This window comes from Sinohyriopsis cumingii, chromosome 13 (assembly GCF_028554795.1).
Source record: "Sinohyriopsis cumingii isolate HCF-2022 chromosome 13, ASM2855479v2, whole genome shotgun sequence".
In the NCBI taxonomy this organism is placed as follows: Eukaryota; Metazoa; Mollusca; class Bivalvia; order Unionida; family Unionidae; genus Sinohyriopsis; species Sinohyriopsis cumingii.
This window is the reverse complement of record NC_142973.1, coordinates 56,540,153-56,559,408: the sequence shown is the minus strand read 5'-3', so window position 1 is coordinate 56,559,408 and position 19,256 is coordinate 56,540,153. Positions and strand designations below refer to the sequence as shown.

Genomic DNA, 19,256 nt, shown 5'->3' with positions numbered 1-19,256 from the left:
CCTGAAATAGATGCACTGCCCTCCTGATTTTGAACTAATGTATCCCAATGATGGAGCAGTTACCATTGGTATTGCCAAAAGAAATAGTAAATGAGATTTTATTTTATCATTGCTTTCAAAGTTTTGCTAAAAGTTTTATACTTTGTAAATAGTTTCTTAACCTTGTTACATTTGTCAAGCATCAGTCGTAATTGAGAAAATTTATTTCACTGAAACATATAAGTATTTTTTAAAAAAATAAATATAATGTAATGAATGCATACCAAAGTCAGTGTATGTATATGTGGCTAGCTTTGAGTTCTTATGGACAGTGTATTTTCTATCCGAAGATGTTAATCCTGAAACACTTGTAGTACTTGCACTTAAGAGTTTACAAGTGAAGTGTTGCTGTTTCCAATGTCCAATGTTTTGTAATTTGAAATTTTTAAAAATCACGTGTTCAGATAAAAGTTACCCATCCTGTATTGATAGTGCTGATTCTTTAATGGCGTTATTATAATAAATTATTGCCTTTGTTCGATTAAGCATTTATATTAAACTTATGTAACATATTACTTTGGTAATATTATCTCTGAATAAGATAATTATTTTATAAACTTATTAAATCACAGGCTTTGTCACATTGAGTCTGCCTTTGTCATTCACTCATTAAAGCTGTCATACTCTGTCTGCAATTGTTCTATTAAATATGTATGCAGTATAATACTGTTATTTTTTAAACAACTAGTTACTGAAGACTTATTAACAGTTGTTGGCATTAAACAGACTTTGAATTTGCATGACTGTCTGACTTTGAAGTGTTTAGACATGCTTTACTCTTGGAGCTAATTAAAGAGTAAATGACTCAACTTGGTCATGTAGGTTCATTTACTCAGATTAAATTAGATATTATTTTTTATACACAGCTTGATATTAATATATTTTAATCAAATCAATTCAATCCTGATTGTTGAATACATGTACTTGGCACATTAAAGGGTCCCCAGCTAAACACCACAAAGTCAAAGTTAGGCTAAATTAGTCAGACAGTCATATAAAGTCTGTTTATTTTTGTTTTATTTGTACATATTAACTTTACTTTGACAATATTACAATTAAATTTTGAAAAACCAACTTTTTCATGTTGTTTGAAAACAAAATAGGTATATATGTACCCTTGGTTGTGTCCCTTTATTTAGTACCATGGCAACAAAATATATGCTGACAATTGGTAATAAACATTCCTTAACTATTTATTATACTTTCATATTATAGTATTGACATACAAAAATAATATGAAAGTATATGTTGCTTAAAATTAATATAAATGTTTAATAGAACAAAGGCAGATTGAGTCGACAGACTAATAACATGACATAGGTAGATATTAATCTCACAAAAACAGATTTAATAATTTTATAAAACATTATCGAGAGCAATCAAGAATTTTCATAAAAATCGGTACCGATTGGTCTTTATCCAATGTTACGTGTATAGCCAAGCCAAACTATTATTTGACGGCTCCTGTTGACGTTTCTCAAGAGTACGTGCAGTATGTATGTAATTAAATTTGCTTCTTGTTTCTGCTGAATGAATATCACTGAGAAATAGCCTTATTTAAAATCACTGAGAAATAGCCTTATTTAAAACATATATGGGAACATCAAGCATGTAAACTATCTTGAAACTTAAATGATCATGGTTTCTTATTTATTAAGGTTTGTGACGTGACGCCTTGGCAGATTGCAGTGTACAATGGATTTATTTGAAGCATTCGAGGATTTGTCCAGTAACATTTTCCACTTTATCACCTGGAATGAGAGTCCTCAGGTAAATGACCCATTTGACAGGCACATGAATCAATCCTGCTCCTTATTCAGCTTCTGCTTGCAGCTGGCCATCATGATATTGATATGGATGGATGGACAACCTCCCCACCCCCAAAAATGATAGATAGGAAAAATACCCCACCCACTCTTCCTCGTGTAAGTATTTAAAAATTCTAAACTGTCTCAAATATACTGGCCTGTTTTAAAACATGATAGGGGAAAAAGGTTGTAATGAGAAATCAATATTTAATTTAATTATGAAATTTTTTGTTAATACATTCATTTTATGGCTTAGATTTGAAGTACTTACACACTAGGGAAAAAAGATGTCACAAAGCATTAATATATCTCACACTAAATTATATGAAAATTGAAGTGTTAAATACATCAAGGAAGAATTTATTGCAATGGATGTATAGTATATATAGGTATGCTTTGAAAGTGAGGTAACAAAGCATATACACATGCAACCTGAACACTTGGTCATTTATCTACTCAAGGGAAGCCAACACAAAGTTTCAAATGGCCCAAACCCGACATAAAAAGACATACAAAGATCTATACTAGAATTGGTTTGAAAAGTTAAAAATGGGCTACACTTCAGATGGGATGGGGATTGTGTCCTGTTTTTCATTTTTGTTGTTGTTGTTTTTAAAGACTTACTGACAGTTGAAATATGTCACTGCATTCAACAGAAAACCTTATGAAAGCCTCAGCAGAGAATAAAATACAGTCACACCTGTCTTGAATGACTACCCCTTCTGCCACAACTTAATAGTCTCATAGCAGTGGTCTTTCAAGACAGGTTTTACTGTAGCGAGTTTTGTTGCCTCTTTATACTTTTTGTATGGAATGACAAAGCAGACCGTTGGAAACAGTTTATAGCAGTTGGGTATTCAAATTTCTACATAAGCGTCCTACTGGTCTAAGATTTATGGTAAATTATGACATTTGGTGATTGTGCAGATGTTGGTCAGGTAATTGATGTCAGACACTTTGGCCTCTTGTTCCTTTTTGCATTAACACATGTTACCCAAATTTAATGCTGATTAACTGCTGTAAAGACTTATTATTGCCCTACATGTTGCATGAATATTTTGTTAAAATTGTTGTACCAGTTAAATTGTCAGGGCTCAATATTGTTTACACAGACCCTATCAATCTATATTATGTCTACAATGATTTTGAAACGACAATTAACTAATTGGAATGTTTGTTGTTGAATCTGTTACATACGGATGGTCTCCTATTTTGACAGACATAGTAAGCACAGAAATGAATTGTTGTGTTGTTTGCCACCTGTGCAAAGAATTAAATATTAAATCCCCAGCTGTCTTTTTACTGGCATTCTTTATTTTAGAATTATTTGCTTCCTAAATTGTCTTCAAGAATGAATCACACATGAACACACGAACAATAAACATGCTTTCCATTATATATATGGGGCAAACTCCAACTTAAAAGAAATATTGCCACTGTTAATAAATTGGGTTGTTCCACTTCGATCTTTTTTTTTACCTATGCAAATTAGCACAAGAGGATCACCTACTGCATTCTTTAAATGCACTACACATCAGCCAATTAAGTAAACTGAATTTACTGACCTCTTTGCTGTGTAATTGTTTTTATTTAACCTGTCCAAAGCATAGCTCCAATTATGACTGCTTACTGTGTATACTTGCTTCATGTATAATGAAGTGTTTACATTTTTGTTCTATTTTCTACAATTACTGAAAATTATATTTTTTAAAACCGATTAATGCATTTTTTTGACAAGCCCGATGAGTTCCTCACTTAGAATACAGGATAAGCCGGATCTGAAATTAGAGAACCCCAGGGTATCAGGCTATCAAAGTTTTTGAGCAATGCCAGAATCTTGTGTCATTATTGTGTCTTGTGTAGAGTAGTGAGAACACAAGGTGCTTGATAATGTTCTGATCTAGGGTTCAATATGCAGTTGCAAATGTTACCTAGTCTGTGAAATCCCTTTATTTCTTTTTACCATCCACTATGGGACCATATCTTGCAACATTAAATAAATATGGGTTTCCTTACGTTTTTTTTCCTTCTACTTATAAGATCATATTTTGTTTCAGCCAATGATACTAATTTTTGATGGATTGTAGAGGAGATCAAGCAGAGCATGCTGCAGATACGGAATATCCCTGGAACAGACCATATGTCCAGTCAGCTTAACTCTCTTCTTAATGGCATCATACTTGTCAGGAAGTTTCCGTTCCATGTTTATATTTTACTTGAAAAGGTATGTAGAACATTGGGAAATATTTTTTTTTATTGTGTGTTTCTAATATGTAGTGACTCACTGAGCCATTATTTTTGTTTGATTTTGTAATTTAGGTAATGACCACTAGCTAGTGTAGGATATTTGGGAGTATGTATTGGTCAGTAAGGAATGTATATCCCAATTGTATTAATTTTTATCAACATTAGTTTGATTTTTTCTAAATCATGAAAAACATTGTATAAAAAAGTGCATACAATTTAAAATATGAGTGGTGGCTCATTTTGATATGTTGCTATCAAAAATATATAATCTTTGGACAGATTTTCTGAGTGTCTTGGCAAGCAGTAAATTGAATGGGTTATAAGATGTCTTTACTTTTTTGGTGCTTTTATTTTGCCTGCAACGAATGCACATAATTTATCCCTGTTAGTCTCTGCCATCCTCTGCATTAGTTTTCTCACCAGTTCATTAATTTTGATTCCAACAATAAATATTCACTTTCATTCAAACAAGATTGTTTTTGTTGACATGCACTTGTCATCACTCTCAAGGGTCGTTACATCAATAATGTAGTGTTGTAACTCACCTGAGACAATTAAGTTATCACAATCCTTATGACTTGTCACATGGCTAAGAGAAAGTATTTACCATGTTAATCTATACATCTGATGTCAATGCATTATTCCATTTCTTTCTATCCATGGTCAGCTTTTGTGGTGAAATGTTTGTTTACATTTTGAGCAGATTGTCTCTTGGATTTGATGGTACTATTTACTGCTGTCATTAAATGTCAGTAGACAGTAATAAGCTTGTCATGGGGCATGCAATAATTTATTGCTATGGATGTCGAAAGGTCAAGGTCATAATGGGCTGTTTTTATGTATTTGACTTAAAACCAAATTGATCATTATACAGTGAAAGCATGTAGACCGTACATACCTTAATCAACATTATCCCAAATTAATTTCCACCTAATTACATTTCTTGAAAATAAATTATCTCAAGCTTTTGGATTTTTGGATGTATGTATTAAGGATGAAGGGAGATATATTGCTGTTTTTATTTCAGGCAATGAAGGGGTTTCTTGACAGTTACACTATGATGGCAGATGATGCATTGTTGATGCACTACAGAGAATGTCACTTGCTGGTGCCAAAGGGGCTTCGAAACATGCAAATGTATGGACCTCGTCACAAGGTTTGTTTTCATAGTCACACCTGCATTCCACATTGTAGACACTGTCCATAAATGTAACTGTGAAGAAGAGATTAGAATGCATACATGTACCAAATTGAATAGATCAAATGCTTTTAGAAGAGCAACTAGACCGTCAATAAAATTGATTTCTGAAAAAGCCCTAATTAAAAAAAAATGATTCATTGATTTAGCAGTCCATTTATCTGTAAAAATTGTTCTCTCAAATGCATGGTATAACTGGACTGCAGACTGAATCTTATTCTGCTATACCTTTGCCAAATGCATCCTTGGCAGTTTGCACCCGCTTTATTTTAAACACTAGAACCATGAAAAATATAATAAAATGTAATAAAAGTCACTCATTGTAATCTGTAACCCATTGTCACTGGGGGGTGGGTGGGTTTACCTAACACTGTTTTGAAGTTTTAAATGTAACCAAGCCAGCACAAGTTAATTTCCCCTTCTTAGAAAAGCATAGTGGAGCATTGGGATCTTTGGACTGCACATACTTATGTATTGTTAAACACAAGCATTTTTAGTGATAATATTTTGCCATAAACAGAGTAAAAATTATGACAATTATTTTGATAACATGCACAGTAATTCATGCACAGTAATTCAGTTAAAGAATTGTAGCTCTGATTTACAAATTCATCAAAACAGACTCACCCACACAAATATGGATGCCATGATAGTATGGAAAGTCCCATTTAGACTATGAAATATGACTATTATGGTCAAATTAGAATGAAATCAATATTGGTGCAATTTGAAATCTCCTCAAGGCTGTTTACTGGTATTTTCAAAAATTGGAAGAGGGGTGCAAACTACAAGGGGATAAGGTGACTACTAATATAGTTTATATATCTTCCTGTACAGATGTTTGATAGAGCATGAGGATGATGCAAAGTACGACATTGAATTAATAGATGTGCTGGTCAGCTGTGAGCTGATTAACATGGAAGAGTATGCCATGGAGCTTGCCCAGCTGATGGACGGTGGCAAGAATCTTAAAGCGGTCACGTTTGCCATGCAGCTTGTACAGTGCTACTGCATCGACAGGGAGATCAAAAGTTTTTTCACTGTGGTAAGCTAATAGAGTGGAAGGAATACATTTATTATACAATGAAGATGTATTTTAATTCTATAGTCACTGAATATAGTCTTCAGATGTATTTCAAATTTGTTTTTCAGATACTAGAGTTAAAAATTGTGAATAAGCTTCTGAATAGATATACAATACATGAAATAGAATGAAAAACATTTATTCTGTTGTGAGTAGGTTTATCTAGAGGTTTAATGTTTGCTTTCTATTTAGAATGGCCGAAAAATCTTAATTATAACACCCTTAAAGTACAAAATGGTAAATTATGTATGCACCTTGTACATGTACGTACTTCACTGAATTTACTTCCAACAACAAGTTTTGAATCAAAATGTAAATACTTGCTCAGATGTCTGCTTGTCTTATCTTCAGATTGATTTAAGTTCCACAATTGAAACCCTGACACAGATTTCTGCAAACGCAAGTATGGCACCAGATGGGTAAGTGTACTTTCTTAATTTTCTACTATACCATCATTATTAACCCACCTTTTTTAAAAAATTCATTGAGCTTATGGTATTATTCTGTGACTTCTAATATTGGCACAAATTGTAAAACAACAATATGGAGAACCTCTTTTTAGATTTCTTCGTAAAGGCTGTGCTGATTTTGATAAAACTTGATTGGCTCATCTCTTACCCCATACTTCTGAACAGCTTCAATAAAAAAAATGTAGATTCCTTGGGAACCATATAGAAAACCTATATCAATGTTTCAAAATGACTGAGCTTGTCAGAACTGGCAAAAAGATTTAAAAAGAATGAACTATCAAATATTTTGTTCTGTGGTGGCTAGGGGTGAAATGATTCATCAGTATGTGGATCGATGCATCAATACTTTTTGTGAAACAATACACATATCAATACAAGAGACATAAAATAGGTTCAAAATGATATCATATGCATGTTATTTTGTCTTCAGCAGTCATGAATAATTAATAGTTGCCTTGTTATTCTGTAAAAATAATCCATCTGAAACAGCATTTCAGTCACATGGTTTGTAATCTGGTTCCCACCCCCCATTCCATGCTAATTATCTTAACCCAGAAGTATGCTCAGCATACATTCCAAATCTGTTCCTGATGTATAAGGAAGTATCACTTTCACACTTTGTTTCTACTTTGAATTTTATCTTGACTCCTTTGGTCAATTTGAAAGCTATGCTTCTGGTGTGATGTACATTGAAATATGTTACATTTAATTCCAGTGTCCGAGTGGTCTAAAGTGCTCACCATTATGGATCACTGCCATCTCACCTCTGTCTGCATGTTTTTGGCCTATGTGGGCATGTGAGAAAGCATTTAATTCTCATTTGTGATTATTGTTTGTTCCGGTCCAGGTTAAAAAATAAAAACTAATTAGAAATCAATGTAGCTTTTTCTCTGCATGACAAACAGGAAGTATTGGCAAAGCAACAGAGTCTTTGTGAGAAAGTCATAAGATATGTCAAGTACTTACATGGAGATACTGTCAAGCTATGCCATTGCCCAAATTGTGTAAAAATTTGTACAAATTTGCGCACTGGAGAACAGAGAAATGCAAGAACACATGCATATTTGTCCAACATATGAAGATGTGCTTGGTGAAGTATACAAGTTTAAAATATAGGTTACCTAGTAAACCCAAAATATCTGCTTCCTGGAGTGGTTCTTTATGATTTTGTTCAGTAAATACTTGATGATAGTGCAATTTTCATTGTTTTAATTAATTAGTTTCGCCCTGCAGATCATATACTACAAAACCTGATACATGTATTTTGATTAGGTCTATGATAAATTGAATAAAATAAGGGCAAAAAAGGTATTAAGAAGCAGAGATTTTAATACCACTTTCTGCACAAGCATTGACAGACTAAATACCATTAGCCCTATAGAACCTTTAAGCAAGCTACTGATTTAACAAAGAAAGTTTGTTAGTGAAAAATCCTATGTTAGAGCAGATGCATCCAATATATATATATATATATATATATATATATATATATATATATATATATATATATATATATATATATATATATATATATACACATTGTTGTTGCTGTAGGATTTAACCGCATTTTACAACACAAGATAGGCTATACATGGTGGCCGGTATAAATGGTGATGGTGAAGGAAGAACACTGGAAAATCCCTGGGGAAAAAATACCAACTGAGAAGCTACTGGCAAGCTTTCTCATATACCCATGTTTACTGAATCCGAGACTCAAACCCACGCAGACAGCAGACTAAATACCATTGTACAGCATTGTAGAACTTTTAGGAAATTTGGCATCAGAAAATTACTGATTTAACAAAGAATGTAAATGGGGGACAAAAATGGAATATCTCTTTTTGTTATGCAGAGATATTTATTCCATGAATGAAAGTGATAATGGAATAAATATAATAGAATGAGCTATAGGGAAATTTCAAACTGCTTAAGTTTATCACCTTGTGTTAAAAAGTCTAGAATAATACTGGCTTCCATATCCACATTGGTAAAGTATTTTCACTCAAAATAACACCATCTTGGTTAGAATATTGGGACATGCTTTGTGGGTCTTTTTTAGTAGTGATTTACCTTCCTAAGCAACCAAATATGAAATCGATTTTCAACTTTTCTTGAACAATGCTTTAAAAATTCAGATATAATCTCATTTATATATTGTTTGGACATTGTGTATCTTTGTGACATGTGTGGTATTTTAGCAATGATACGGCATCTGTAGCAGTCACATGGAATACCTCTATTCCAGAACAATTAAGCCACTTGTTATCATTCGCTACACGGTCACACAAACTCCTATGAAACTAGTAGTTGGATAACTTGGGTGACAGATTATATCATTTTCCCTGAACGCAAATTGCCAGGTTTCCAGTCAGTCAGTCAATCCAACTATTCGTGCACATATATAACAATGAAACAATAAAGATATTTGAATGAAGCTTTTATAAATATTTATTCAGTTCAGCCATTTCCACTGTTCCATGGTCATGGCAAGGAATAATGTAAATTATTTACCTTTTTCTGTTTCATGGCTGTCACTTTTTAAACTGCTACAGTTATTTTTATTAAACTTTGCCCAATTTTACACTGTATAATAGTCTGGTCAAATCTCCAGATCGAAGGTCAAGGCTACAAGAAATGCTTAGACTTGTGATTACACTAATTTGATTTTAGCATTTTCATCTTAACGTCATTTATAATCAAGAAATAATATATGTCACCACTGCTCATTTGGACACAATTGCAGACTATATATATGCAGACAATTCCTTGACTATATATATATATATATATATATATATATATATATATATATATATATATATATATATATATATTAAATTTGTTTCATAATTATGCATAAAACTTGGAGGTATAATTTTCTAAAGAACTCCCTTACTTTACAGTGGAAAATAACTTTTCATTTACACAGGAAACATTCCCATTTCTCACTAATAAGAAAATATCTGTACTCCTTGCAGCCTTACCATAGAAAACCTGTACCAAAGTAATTGGAGTTTGGGCGTACCGGATGAACTGCACAGAGACCCCAATGCCTTGATGCAATCCAGTATTTTACAGGCTCGCAGGATGAATGACCCCCCAGGGCTGCATGGAAAGACACAATTCCTGCTATTGGAATGGATCAACATGCTACACTGGCTACCTGACAGAGAAAATCGCCTGGCGTTTGCAACGTTCTTGCGAAAGGTACAGTATATTAGTTTGAAAATTAGCAATTCATTTTGAAAGTGGAAGCTATATTAATTTGCTAACAATGAATTGTTTTGTGAAATTTAGTGATTTCGATTCTTATATTTTAATTGCTTGTGGAATTTTAACTGTCACTTTATGTTTAAAATCATTTTAGTTCTCTAAGAAATCTTATTAACAATACTTTTTACTTGTACAATTTACAGGCAGATCAGCTTGGAATACTACAAACAGATGACCTTATCTCCCGCTTTTTCCGTCTGTGTATAGAGATTTGTGTGGGCTTCTGTAACAGTGAACTATGTCAACGGTACCGTAGCTCAAGTAGCATCAGGACTAAATGTTGCTTCATATGGGATGCTTGTGCCCGTTTGTTAGCTATGCTGATCAAGCACTCGGGAGGTGTTGCAAACACTGTTACCAAGATCAATATGCTGAATAAGGTAAAGCTTGGGTGATTATAATTAAACATATTTGGGACCCAGATATGATACAACACTCATCTGTGTAATTTTTGATAATTTTCATCCATATTTTAAAGAAAAGAAACCGCCTTGACATAGTAACTGCATCTGCTCATGGTTTAAAAGTTTTCGGGATAAAGTTAAAGGGTTTGAGCAATACGCAGTTGATCAATTGAATCTTTATGCAAAAACTTGTATACAATTGCCCCAGCCTTAATAAAATATTAAGTTTAGCCATAAATATGTGTCTATTTCTGCAGTGCAAACGGCAGCTGTAAAGTTATGTGAGTGTTATGATTTTGCACGAGGAAAGATACTGTTGTTTTAAAACTGTGAAGGGTATGTTTTTAATAGTACTTTCTATAACCATTGTTCAAACAGTACTGAAGCAGTTATTGGTTTTATTTAGGCATGTTGGTTCCATTGTCAAAATATTTTTATACATGACTTACAATTTAAGTCTGCCAAGAGGGAACACTTTTTATTAAAGTTGCTTAAAAAACTTGTTCTTTACTCAACATAGCCATTCAGGTTCAGTTACTGCTGTGCTGATGCATGTGTTGAAACTTTATATTGACATGATTTGTACAGAACCAAGTATCTGCTTCACCCCAAAGCAAACTTAAGGCCTTTATGGTTTTAAAATTTTGTTTCCAGGTACTAGGTATTGTGGCTGGAGTGTTACTACGAGATCTTGAGGCAATCCAAACATCATTTTGGCAGGTGCCCTACCACAAAATCTTGATTGGGATTTTGATAGAACTCAATGCTGCAGATCCTATCCTTGAAAACATCAACTTGCAAGTGATTACTACCTTCTGGTATGTGTTTCCTTTTTTTATTCTAGGAAAATTGTTTATTTAATTTTCACCACATATGACTGTATAGATTTGATGTCTTTTTGTACTCTCACCCACCACTTTGTATTTATTGCCACATTTGATTAATTTCAGGAAGATAATTTAATTCTCTATTACCAAGTTGTGTAACCATCTTTTCCATTAATGCAGTTAACACCATCAATGCATATGACCATTTGAAGAGATTAACATCAGTACAAACCATCATTTCAGATGGCTTCTTGAAGTGATTTACATCAATGCAAACATCATCATTTCAGATGGCTTTTGAAGTAATTAACAAAAACCATTTCAGTGGGCCTTTTGAAGTGATTTTCATTGATGTCAATGCAAAGACCATATCGGTGGGTCTTGTGATGTGATTGCCACTGTCATCAATGCAAAGACCATATCGGTGGGCCTTTTTAAGTGATTGACACTGTCATCAATGCAAAGACCATGTCAGTGGGTCTTTTTAAGTGATTGACACTGTCAAGTGGGTCTTTGGATGTGAATGTCATCATTGTAATGCTGATCATATCCTTCAGCTTTTGGTATCATGTTTAGTGGGGGGGGGGGCAGGCTGTCCAAATATGTTGATGGATTTCAAAGTTCTGGAATTTGCATGGATATCTTATTTATTCTCACTGGACCATAACTCTGTTAATGACTGTTACAGCAGTGTGTAGGCATATATAAATACAGTTAAGAGGTGCATAGACCGTTCTGGATGATGTCATGCTAGAATTCTGGATAAGATTACTTATGGGTGGACATTTCTTAAAGTTAAGATCATTTAGGTTGTGGTTGAGGCAGTAAATATTGATGAAACCTTGAGTATTTGCAAGATGGTATTTTGGTGAACTTATATATGCAAGATGATACTTTGGTAAACTCGTATTTTTTTTAATAGAAATTTCACCCTATGTTTGTAGAATCTTTAGATCATGCTTCATTTTTTTTCAGCAACTTGTTACATGTTTTGAAGCCTACTAATGCCCCAGGATTTGCCACAGCCTGGATGGATATTATGTCACACGGGGTCTTCATGGACAGAATGTTTGTTTACACTTCAGAACAGAAGGTATGGTCCCATTTTACCCAGATTTTTCCAAAAGTGTTTGTTCAGCGTGTATTTTACCATTCATATAATGTAAAGGGAACTATGCTTAAAATCTTACTAATGTTGTTGATTTCCATACATCTGGGATAAAAAGAATGTCTTTTCCTATCAAATCATGTACCAAACAATCCATTCCTTAACATCTCTGCCAACTCCAAAATTTGCAAATCACAGACCAGTAAGTTTGTATGAAAGTGGGTAAGGGATTCCATTTTATTTTATGGTAAATTTCTCCAGAGGAAATATGTGTGAACTCACATGAGAATGATCTTGTATAGATTGTTAAAGGTGAAATACTAAAAAATACATAAATGATATGGCATCTATATTATCACAGATATTTATAGGAATAAAAAAACTTTGCTTGTCTTTCTTTTGTTTCAATGAAATGTTTTCACTTCAGTAGTTTTGAGTCATTATAGATCTGAGAAGTGTTATGAAAAGCATGGTTCAATATTGTGTAGTGATTTCATTTAATACTTAGGATGTGATTTGATTTACATTTTCAGATTTGCAGTATGTATGCCCAGTTATTCATTGATCTCTTCAAGTTCATGTCTTCATTGCTCAGGACTACCTGGCGTGTAAACCCATCAGTTAGGCTGCACAAGGTAAGCATTGCTAACTATGGATTTGTTGCAATTCTTTATTTGAAAAATTAGTATAGTTATATACTGGTAGATCATATTGTTTGAGGTCTTTAAACCTTGATCTCAGAGATCTGTTGCAATTCTTTCTTTGTATAGTTATATAGTTCATATTATTTGAGGTCTTTAAACCTTGATCTGAGATATGTTGCAATTCTTTCTTTGTATTGTTATATAGACCATATTATTTGAGGTCTTTAAACCTTGATCTCAGAGATCTGTTGCAATTCTTTCTTTGTATAGTTATATACACCATATTGATTTGAGGTCTTTAAACCTTGATCTCAGAGATCTGTTGCAATTCTTTCTTTGTATAGTTATATAGACCATATTATTTGAGGTCTTTAAACCTTGATCTGAGATCTGTTGCAATTCTTTCTTTGTATAGTTATATAGTTCATATTGAGGTCTTTAAACCTTGATCTGAGATCTGTTGCAATTCTTTCTTTGTATAGTTATATAGATCATATTATTTGAGGTCTTTAAACCTTGATCTCAGAGATCTGTTGCAATTCTTTCTTTGTATAGTTATATAAATCATATTATTTGAGGTCTTTAAACCTTGATCTGAGATCTGTTGTTATTCTTTCTTTGTATAGTTATATAGATCATATTTTTTGAGGTCTTTAAACCTTGATCTCAGAGATCTGGTGCAATTCTTTCTTTGTATAGTTATATAGATCATATTATTTGAGGTCTTTAAACCTTGATCTCAGAGATCTGTTGCAATTCTTTCTTTGTATAGTTATATAGATCATATTATTTGAGGTCTTTAAACCTTGATCTCAGAGATCTGTTGCAATTCTTTCTTTGTATAGTTATATAGTTCATATTATTTGAGGTCTTTAAACCTTGATCTCAGAGATCTGTTGCAATTCTTTCTTTGTATAGTTATATAGATCATATTATTTGAGGTCTTTAAACCTTGATCTCAGAGATCTGTTGCAATTCTTTCTTTGTATAGTTATATAGATCATATTATTTGAGGTCTTTAAACTTGATCTCAGAGATCTGTTGCAATTCTTTCTTTGTATAGTTATATAGACCATATTATTTGAGGTCTTTAAACCTTGATCTGAGATCTGTTGCAATTCTTTCTTTGTATAGTTATATAGTTCATATTGAGGTCTTTAAACCTTGATCTGAGATCTGTTGCAATTCTTTCTTTGTATAGTTATATAGATCATATTATTTGAGGTCTTTAAACCTTGATCTCAGAGATCTGTTGCAATTCTTTCTTTGTATAGTTATATAGATTATATTATTTGAGGTCTTTAAACCTTGATCTCTGATCTGTTGCAATTCTTTCATTGTATAGTTATATAGATCATCTTATTTGAGGTCTCAGGCATAAGCTTTATAATCCCTTTCAAAGCATTTTTAACTGGATGCCAGATTTAAAAAGAATCGATGGACAGATTGATTACCTTCATATTTTTCAAGCAATTAATTGAATTAGATCTCAGTAGACCATGTTTGACATACAATAACTAAATATCATCTTTTTGCAGACTATGGTAACAATGTTGCTAGGCCTTCATGACTTCCCAGAGTTCCTATGTGATCATCATAACAAATTCAGTGATGCCATATTGCCCTACTGCAGTGAGATGCGTGACTTAATCTTGAGTACCGTTTCACATAACGTACCTGTGCCAGATCCATATACACCTGACCTGAAGGTTGACATGCTACCAGAAATAGCACGCCCTCCACGTATTAGCACTAGCTATACAAACATGATCCAGACAGCACCTTTCAAAAAGATAAGGTATCTTCATTCACAGTTCTCTCTGGTTTATAGATATTCATGATTTATGTAACGTAAAAAATTGGTACATATGCGACAGCTAATGAGGCTAGACTTTCTCTTTGATAAATATTTTATGTATTTCTTGAAAAACAAATTGTATGCACCAGTTTTTCAGCAACTTTTTCACAATGCATGAATTTTTTTCCCTGTGTGTTCTTAAGAATTATCTGTACTGTTGTAACAAATTAACCTCTTGAAATAAATTGGTTAATAACAAGAAGGATTATAGTTTTTGTATAAATCCCAATTTGTTTGTACCTCTACTGATGTTAATGTAATAAAAATGTGCACAGAACATTAATTTATAATTTATAACCTGACTGATCAGAGTGACCCTAACACTCATGGTCTACATACATATTTCGGTCTTAACTGAGTTACCATGCTAACAGAACACCATACTGCATAAACTATGGGTGAGTCTATTTTCCTCAGACACCAGAGTGACATAGTTCATCCAGTTCAGTAACTGCTTGATTATTCCATCAATTACCTTGAAGCTGAGAGTTATATCCCTTTGTACACATGTACACAAAAATTACATGTTAAATCCACATGAAAGGTAAATTTGTTTTTGTTACTCTTTTCCTTTGTTGGATTTGACATTGTAAATATTGGAAGTCAACAAAGTAGTATTTTCCTTCTATGTAAATACATTTGTCATGTCCCCCACAGGTGTTAGGGTTCCCCTGTTCATAATCAGATTTGAAATTATAAATCAACAAATGAAATGACTAAATTTTGTGCATCTTTTATCTCATGTATGCTTTTCTTTTTTAAATTGTTGGGGAGGGGAGACAAATAAATGGGGAGGTATATTCAGACTATACTTTCTATTTGTTTCTAGCTTCTATAAATTGTTCTTACAGATATGACAGTTGTGTGATTGTTTACTTAAACAAAATTCCAATAAATATTGTAAAACATTGGGTAGAAAAGCAGTAGCATAGATCTCCAGTAACCTTCATTTCTAACCTCATAATGAATCTTAAGGTGAGCATTAATGTAACTGGAATTATTAAAATGTGTTTGTATGATTATGTGTTTTATCATTGCATTCCATACAGAAACCGACTGTAATATAATTGCCTCTCTGGGATCAAAATTTTATTTTCTATAGCAAAGTAAGACAGAAAGGTAGGCCTTTTGTTATGTGCTTATTTATTAGCATGCATCAACAGTTTAGGTTTCATTTGAACATTTTTTTTCATACATAATACATTACAAGGATTTTTTTACAGTATGATTTTTCCCATGACTTGGTGATAATATGTCTGGCCCTGGTTAGCACCACTGCCATGTCCAGCCATTTTAGAGTTACACACATTGTGTAGATTCAAATGTTTGTCATGTCATGGGTCAGCCAATGTATGAATGTGTTATTGTCTTCATCCTTGGAAACTTCGGTTGTGTTATCGTACATGTGGCATAGCACCCTCACCTTTGGCTCTGGCACCTGTATTCAACCACAATATGGTATAGCATAACAGTGCCCTTAGGAGAAAGCAATAATAAAAAAAATTGTGCAGTTTTCATACAGATATAGTTTCCTTTCACAATGCCATGTTTTTGTTTCAGTCAAATGAACTCTACGGCTACAGCTGTTACAATGTCCCATTGATCAATGCACTTGTTCTTGATGTGGGAACTCAGGCCAGCGAGTGCATCAACAGCAAAGGTCTGACACCCAGCATGAGCACCATCGCAGACTCCAAATACACGGAATTCTTTGATGATCTTGTATCTCAATTAGATACAATGGGTATGTAATTTTTGGCTAAATACTTGCTATAACATGATGGCAGTGCTATCATCATTGTGTTTGCTAATATATAGGTATGACATATTTTCACAAGTTGTGCTTAGCAAACAAGATTAACGATATTCCCACTGTCCCTATCTATTGTCTAGCAAAAGCTTTGTCACATAGAGAACGTGAAACTACTTTATACATAGGATTCCAGTTGTTGGTGTACAGTTTGCTTATATTTGAAAGTGTGCATACCATTGTCTTCTTTTTTTCATACCATTGTCTTCTTTTTTTCTTCCTGTAAACGTGCAATCATAAGAAATTTTGATCCACGTCCAAAGGATACCAGGATGGAAAATTGCTTACACACAGTATTTGGTGACTCAACAACTCTCCTTCACTATCTGTTACTTTATGCTCAGAATATTGTTGCAAGCTACAATCGTCTCAGGTGCAAATTGTCAATAAATGTTTTGCCTTCCTCTGCCAGCTGTATTTAAGAGACTGCAGTACATATTCCACTATAGTGATTGGTTCCTTTCCTTAAAGAATTTCATATTGGTTCCTAGTTCATGTTTCAATAGTAAAAGTATTTGCAAAACAAATTGCAAAAAAGCATCCTACTGACCTTGACTTCATGACCTATTGCTCTAAAGCCGATGTCACATGAGCAATCTTAGTTCCACATGGGACTGTTGCTGCTAATCATTCATGGCAGTATGTCTGTTAGTATTTGACTTAGCAACATGCATACAAATTTCCTGGTTTCTGAAATTTGGACTCCTCCTTAATGATTTAGAACAGTTCCTGGTTAGACAGAAATGATTAAAATTGAAGAATTTCCTGATGATTTCATGTATGAAGGAAATTCATGGACACCTAAGACAAAGGGACAAATTGACATTGTATATTTTTCTCAGCTACTGTTGTAAACATTGTGGCCACTTATTACTGCATTTTTTTGCTTTCAGTTATAGTTTACTTACAATTTGAACTTTTTCCCCAGGTTGTTATTTGTTCCTTACTGCCATCTGTAACCAGCTCACATACCCAAACAGGCACATACACTACTTCAGCTTCCTGCTGCAGCACTTGTTTAATACCACCACGAAAGAGGAAATCCATAAAGAAATTACTAGGCAAGTACTCCGAAAACTACTGCCAATTTTTCTTGTATCACTGAATCTAAATGCAATCTTTATTAGAAATTGTCAGAAAGATGAAATAATTTAGACAGGATTACTGGAGGGTCAACAAGTCAAACATGCATTTTATAGCATTCACATAGGTCTGGAAATATTATTTTTTATAAGGCATAGATTCGGACCATTGAAGCTTTGCTGTAGTTTTCATCACCAAAATACATAGTGAGGTCATTTATTATCGTGGCATCGTTTTACTGTCTATGTTTAAAAAAATTATAAAAATAAAAATGACATTAAATGTACAGAAGCATCGGGAAATATTTATGACAGAGATGTTAAGCTTACCTGGCCAGAAGCTCAAGGGATGGCCTTAAATTTAGTGTACATCATCAACAATTTGATTTGAGTCTCCATTTCTTATTCAATTGAAATGAATTGTGGAATATAGGTTTATACCATCAAAATCTCACATGTGTTCATTAAATGACCATAATCCATGAATATTATTGTGATCTTGCATCCGAATAGCTAATCTTGGTTTTCATTCAAAGCACCACATTTTTTTTATCTAATTGGGGTCAGATATTCCAAAATGAGTTCAGTAATGACCAAAATCCACCCATATTAGGTGATATATCAAATTGGTAGAATTCATCACTGAGGCCATATTTGTGATGGCATTTTTATGTAATATGGAAGGAATACATGAATGATAAGGTGAGTTCAGTACATAAGCAGAATCTAATGAAACTAATGAGGTAATCTTGCATCTGATTGGCTGAGCTTGTTACCCTACTGGAAAAAAATTCTGATATAAATTTGATCAAACTTGCAGTGTGGTTTTATGTCACCAAGATCAGCAATGGGCAAATCTTGCATACAGTTGGCTGGGCTTATTGCCTCAATAGGGACTTGTTACCACTATGAAGCTGAATTTTAGGTATGATTTTCATCAGACTTGGAATATATCCCAGTCTTATCAAGTCTCAGACAAGTTTGATAACGAATGAGATCCACACACAAATGAGGTTATCTTGTCCAGTTTGAAATATAAGATTATATCATCAAGATAATTTAAGTAACGAGCGAGGACCATTGATATATGAATGAGATAATGTTGTATATTACTGGATGACCTTATTATCACCATGGATGGATTTATAATCCGATTTGATAAAAACTTAGAGGGTATGCTTATATTATCAAGATCTTTTGCATTTTTGATAATGATTGACAATCATGAATATTAATGAGTTAGTCTTGCATCTGATTGGCTGAGCTTATTAACATTTTGGAAACCATATTTTTGATCCAAATTTGATCAAACTTGACATTGGCTTATGCCATCTTAGATGAGTTTGATAATATGTAAGGTCTTTCAATGATCTAATCTTACAACTGATAGACTGAGCCACTCTA

The 19,256-nt window shown here is 33.3% G+C and overlaps 2 protein-coding genes across 2 annotated transcripts; both read left to right on the top strand.

Moving 5' to 3' along the window:
- Positions 1–839: 839 nt before the first annotated feature.
- Positions 840–15,887, top strand: LOC149785625 (CCR4-NOT transcription complex subunit 1-like). Its single transcript, XM_089979915.1, has 12 exons — positions 840–857; positions 1,860–1,964; positions 5,122–5,231; positions 6,130–6,337; positions 6,728–6,795; positions 9,825–10,053; positions 10,263–10,499; positions 11,178–11,341; positions 12,326–12,443; positions 12,992–13,093; positions 14,641–14,900; positions 15,812–15,887. The coding sequence occupies exons 1-12, from the start codon at positions 840–842 to the stop codon at positions 15,885–15,887; spliced, it is 1,695 nt and encodes a 564-aa protein (XP_089836041.1).
- A 13-nt stretch (positions 15,888–15,900) lies between these two features.
- LOC149785624 (CCR4-NOT transcription complex subunit 1-like) lies at positions 15,901–17,925 on the top strand. The gene is made up of 3 exons (XM_089979914.1): positions 15,901–15,935; positions 16,521–16,704; positions 17,699–17,925. Exons 1-3 carry the CDS (start codon positions 15,924–15,926, stop codon positions 17,923–17,925), a joined length of 423 nt encoding a protein of 140 aa, XP_089836040.1. The 5' UTR covers positions 15,901–15,923.
- The last annotated feature ends 1,331 nt before the right edge of the window (positions 17,926–19,256 follow it).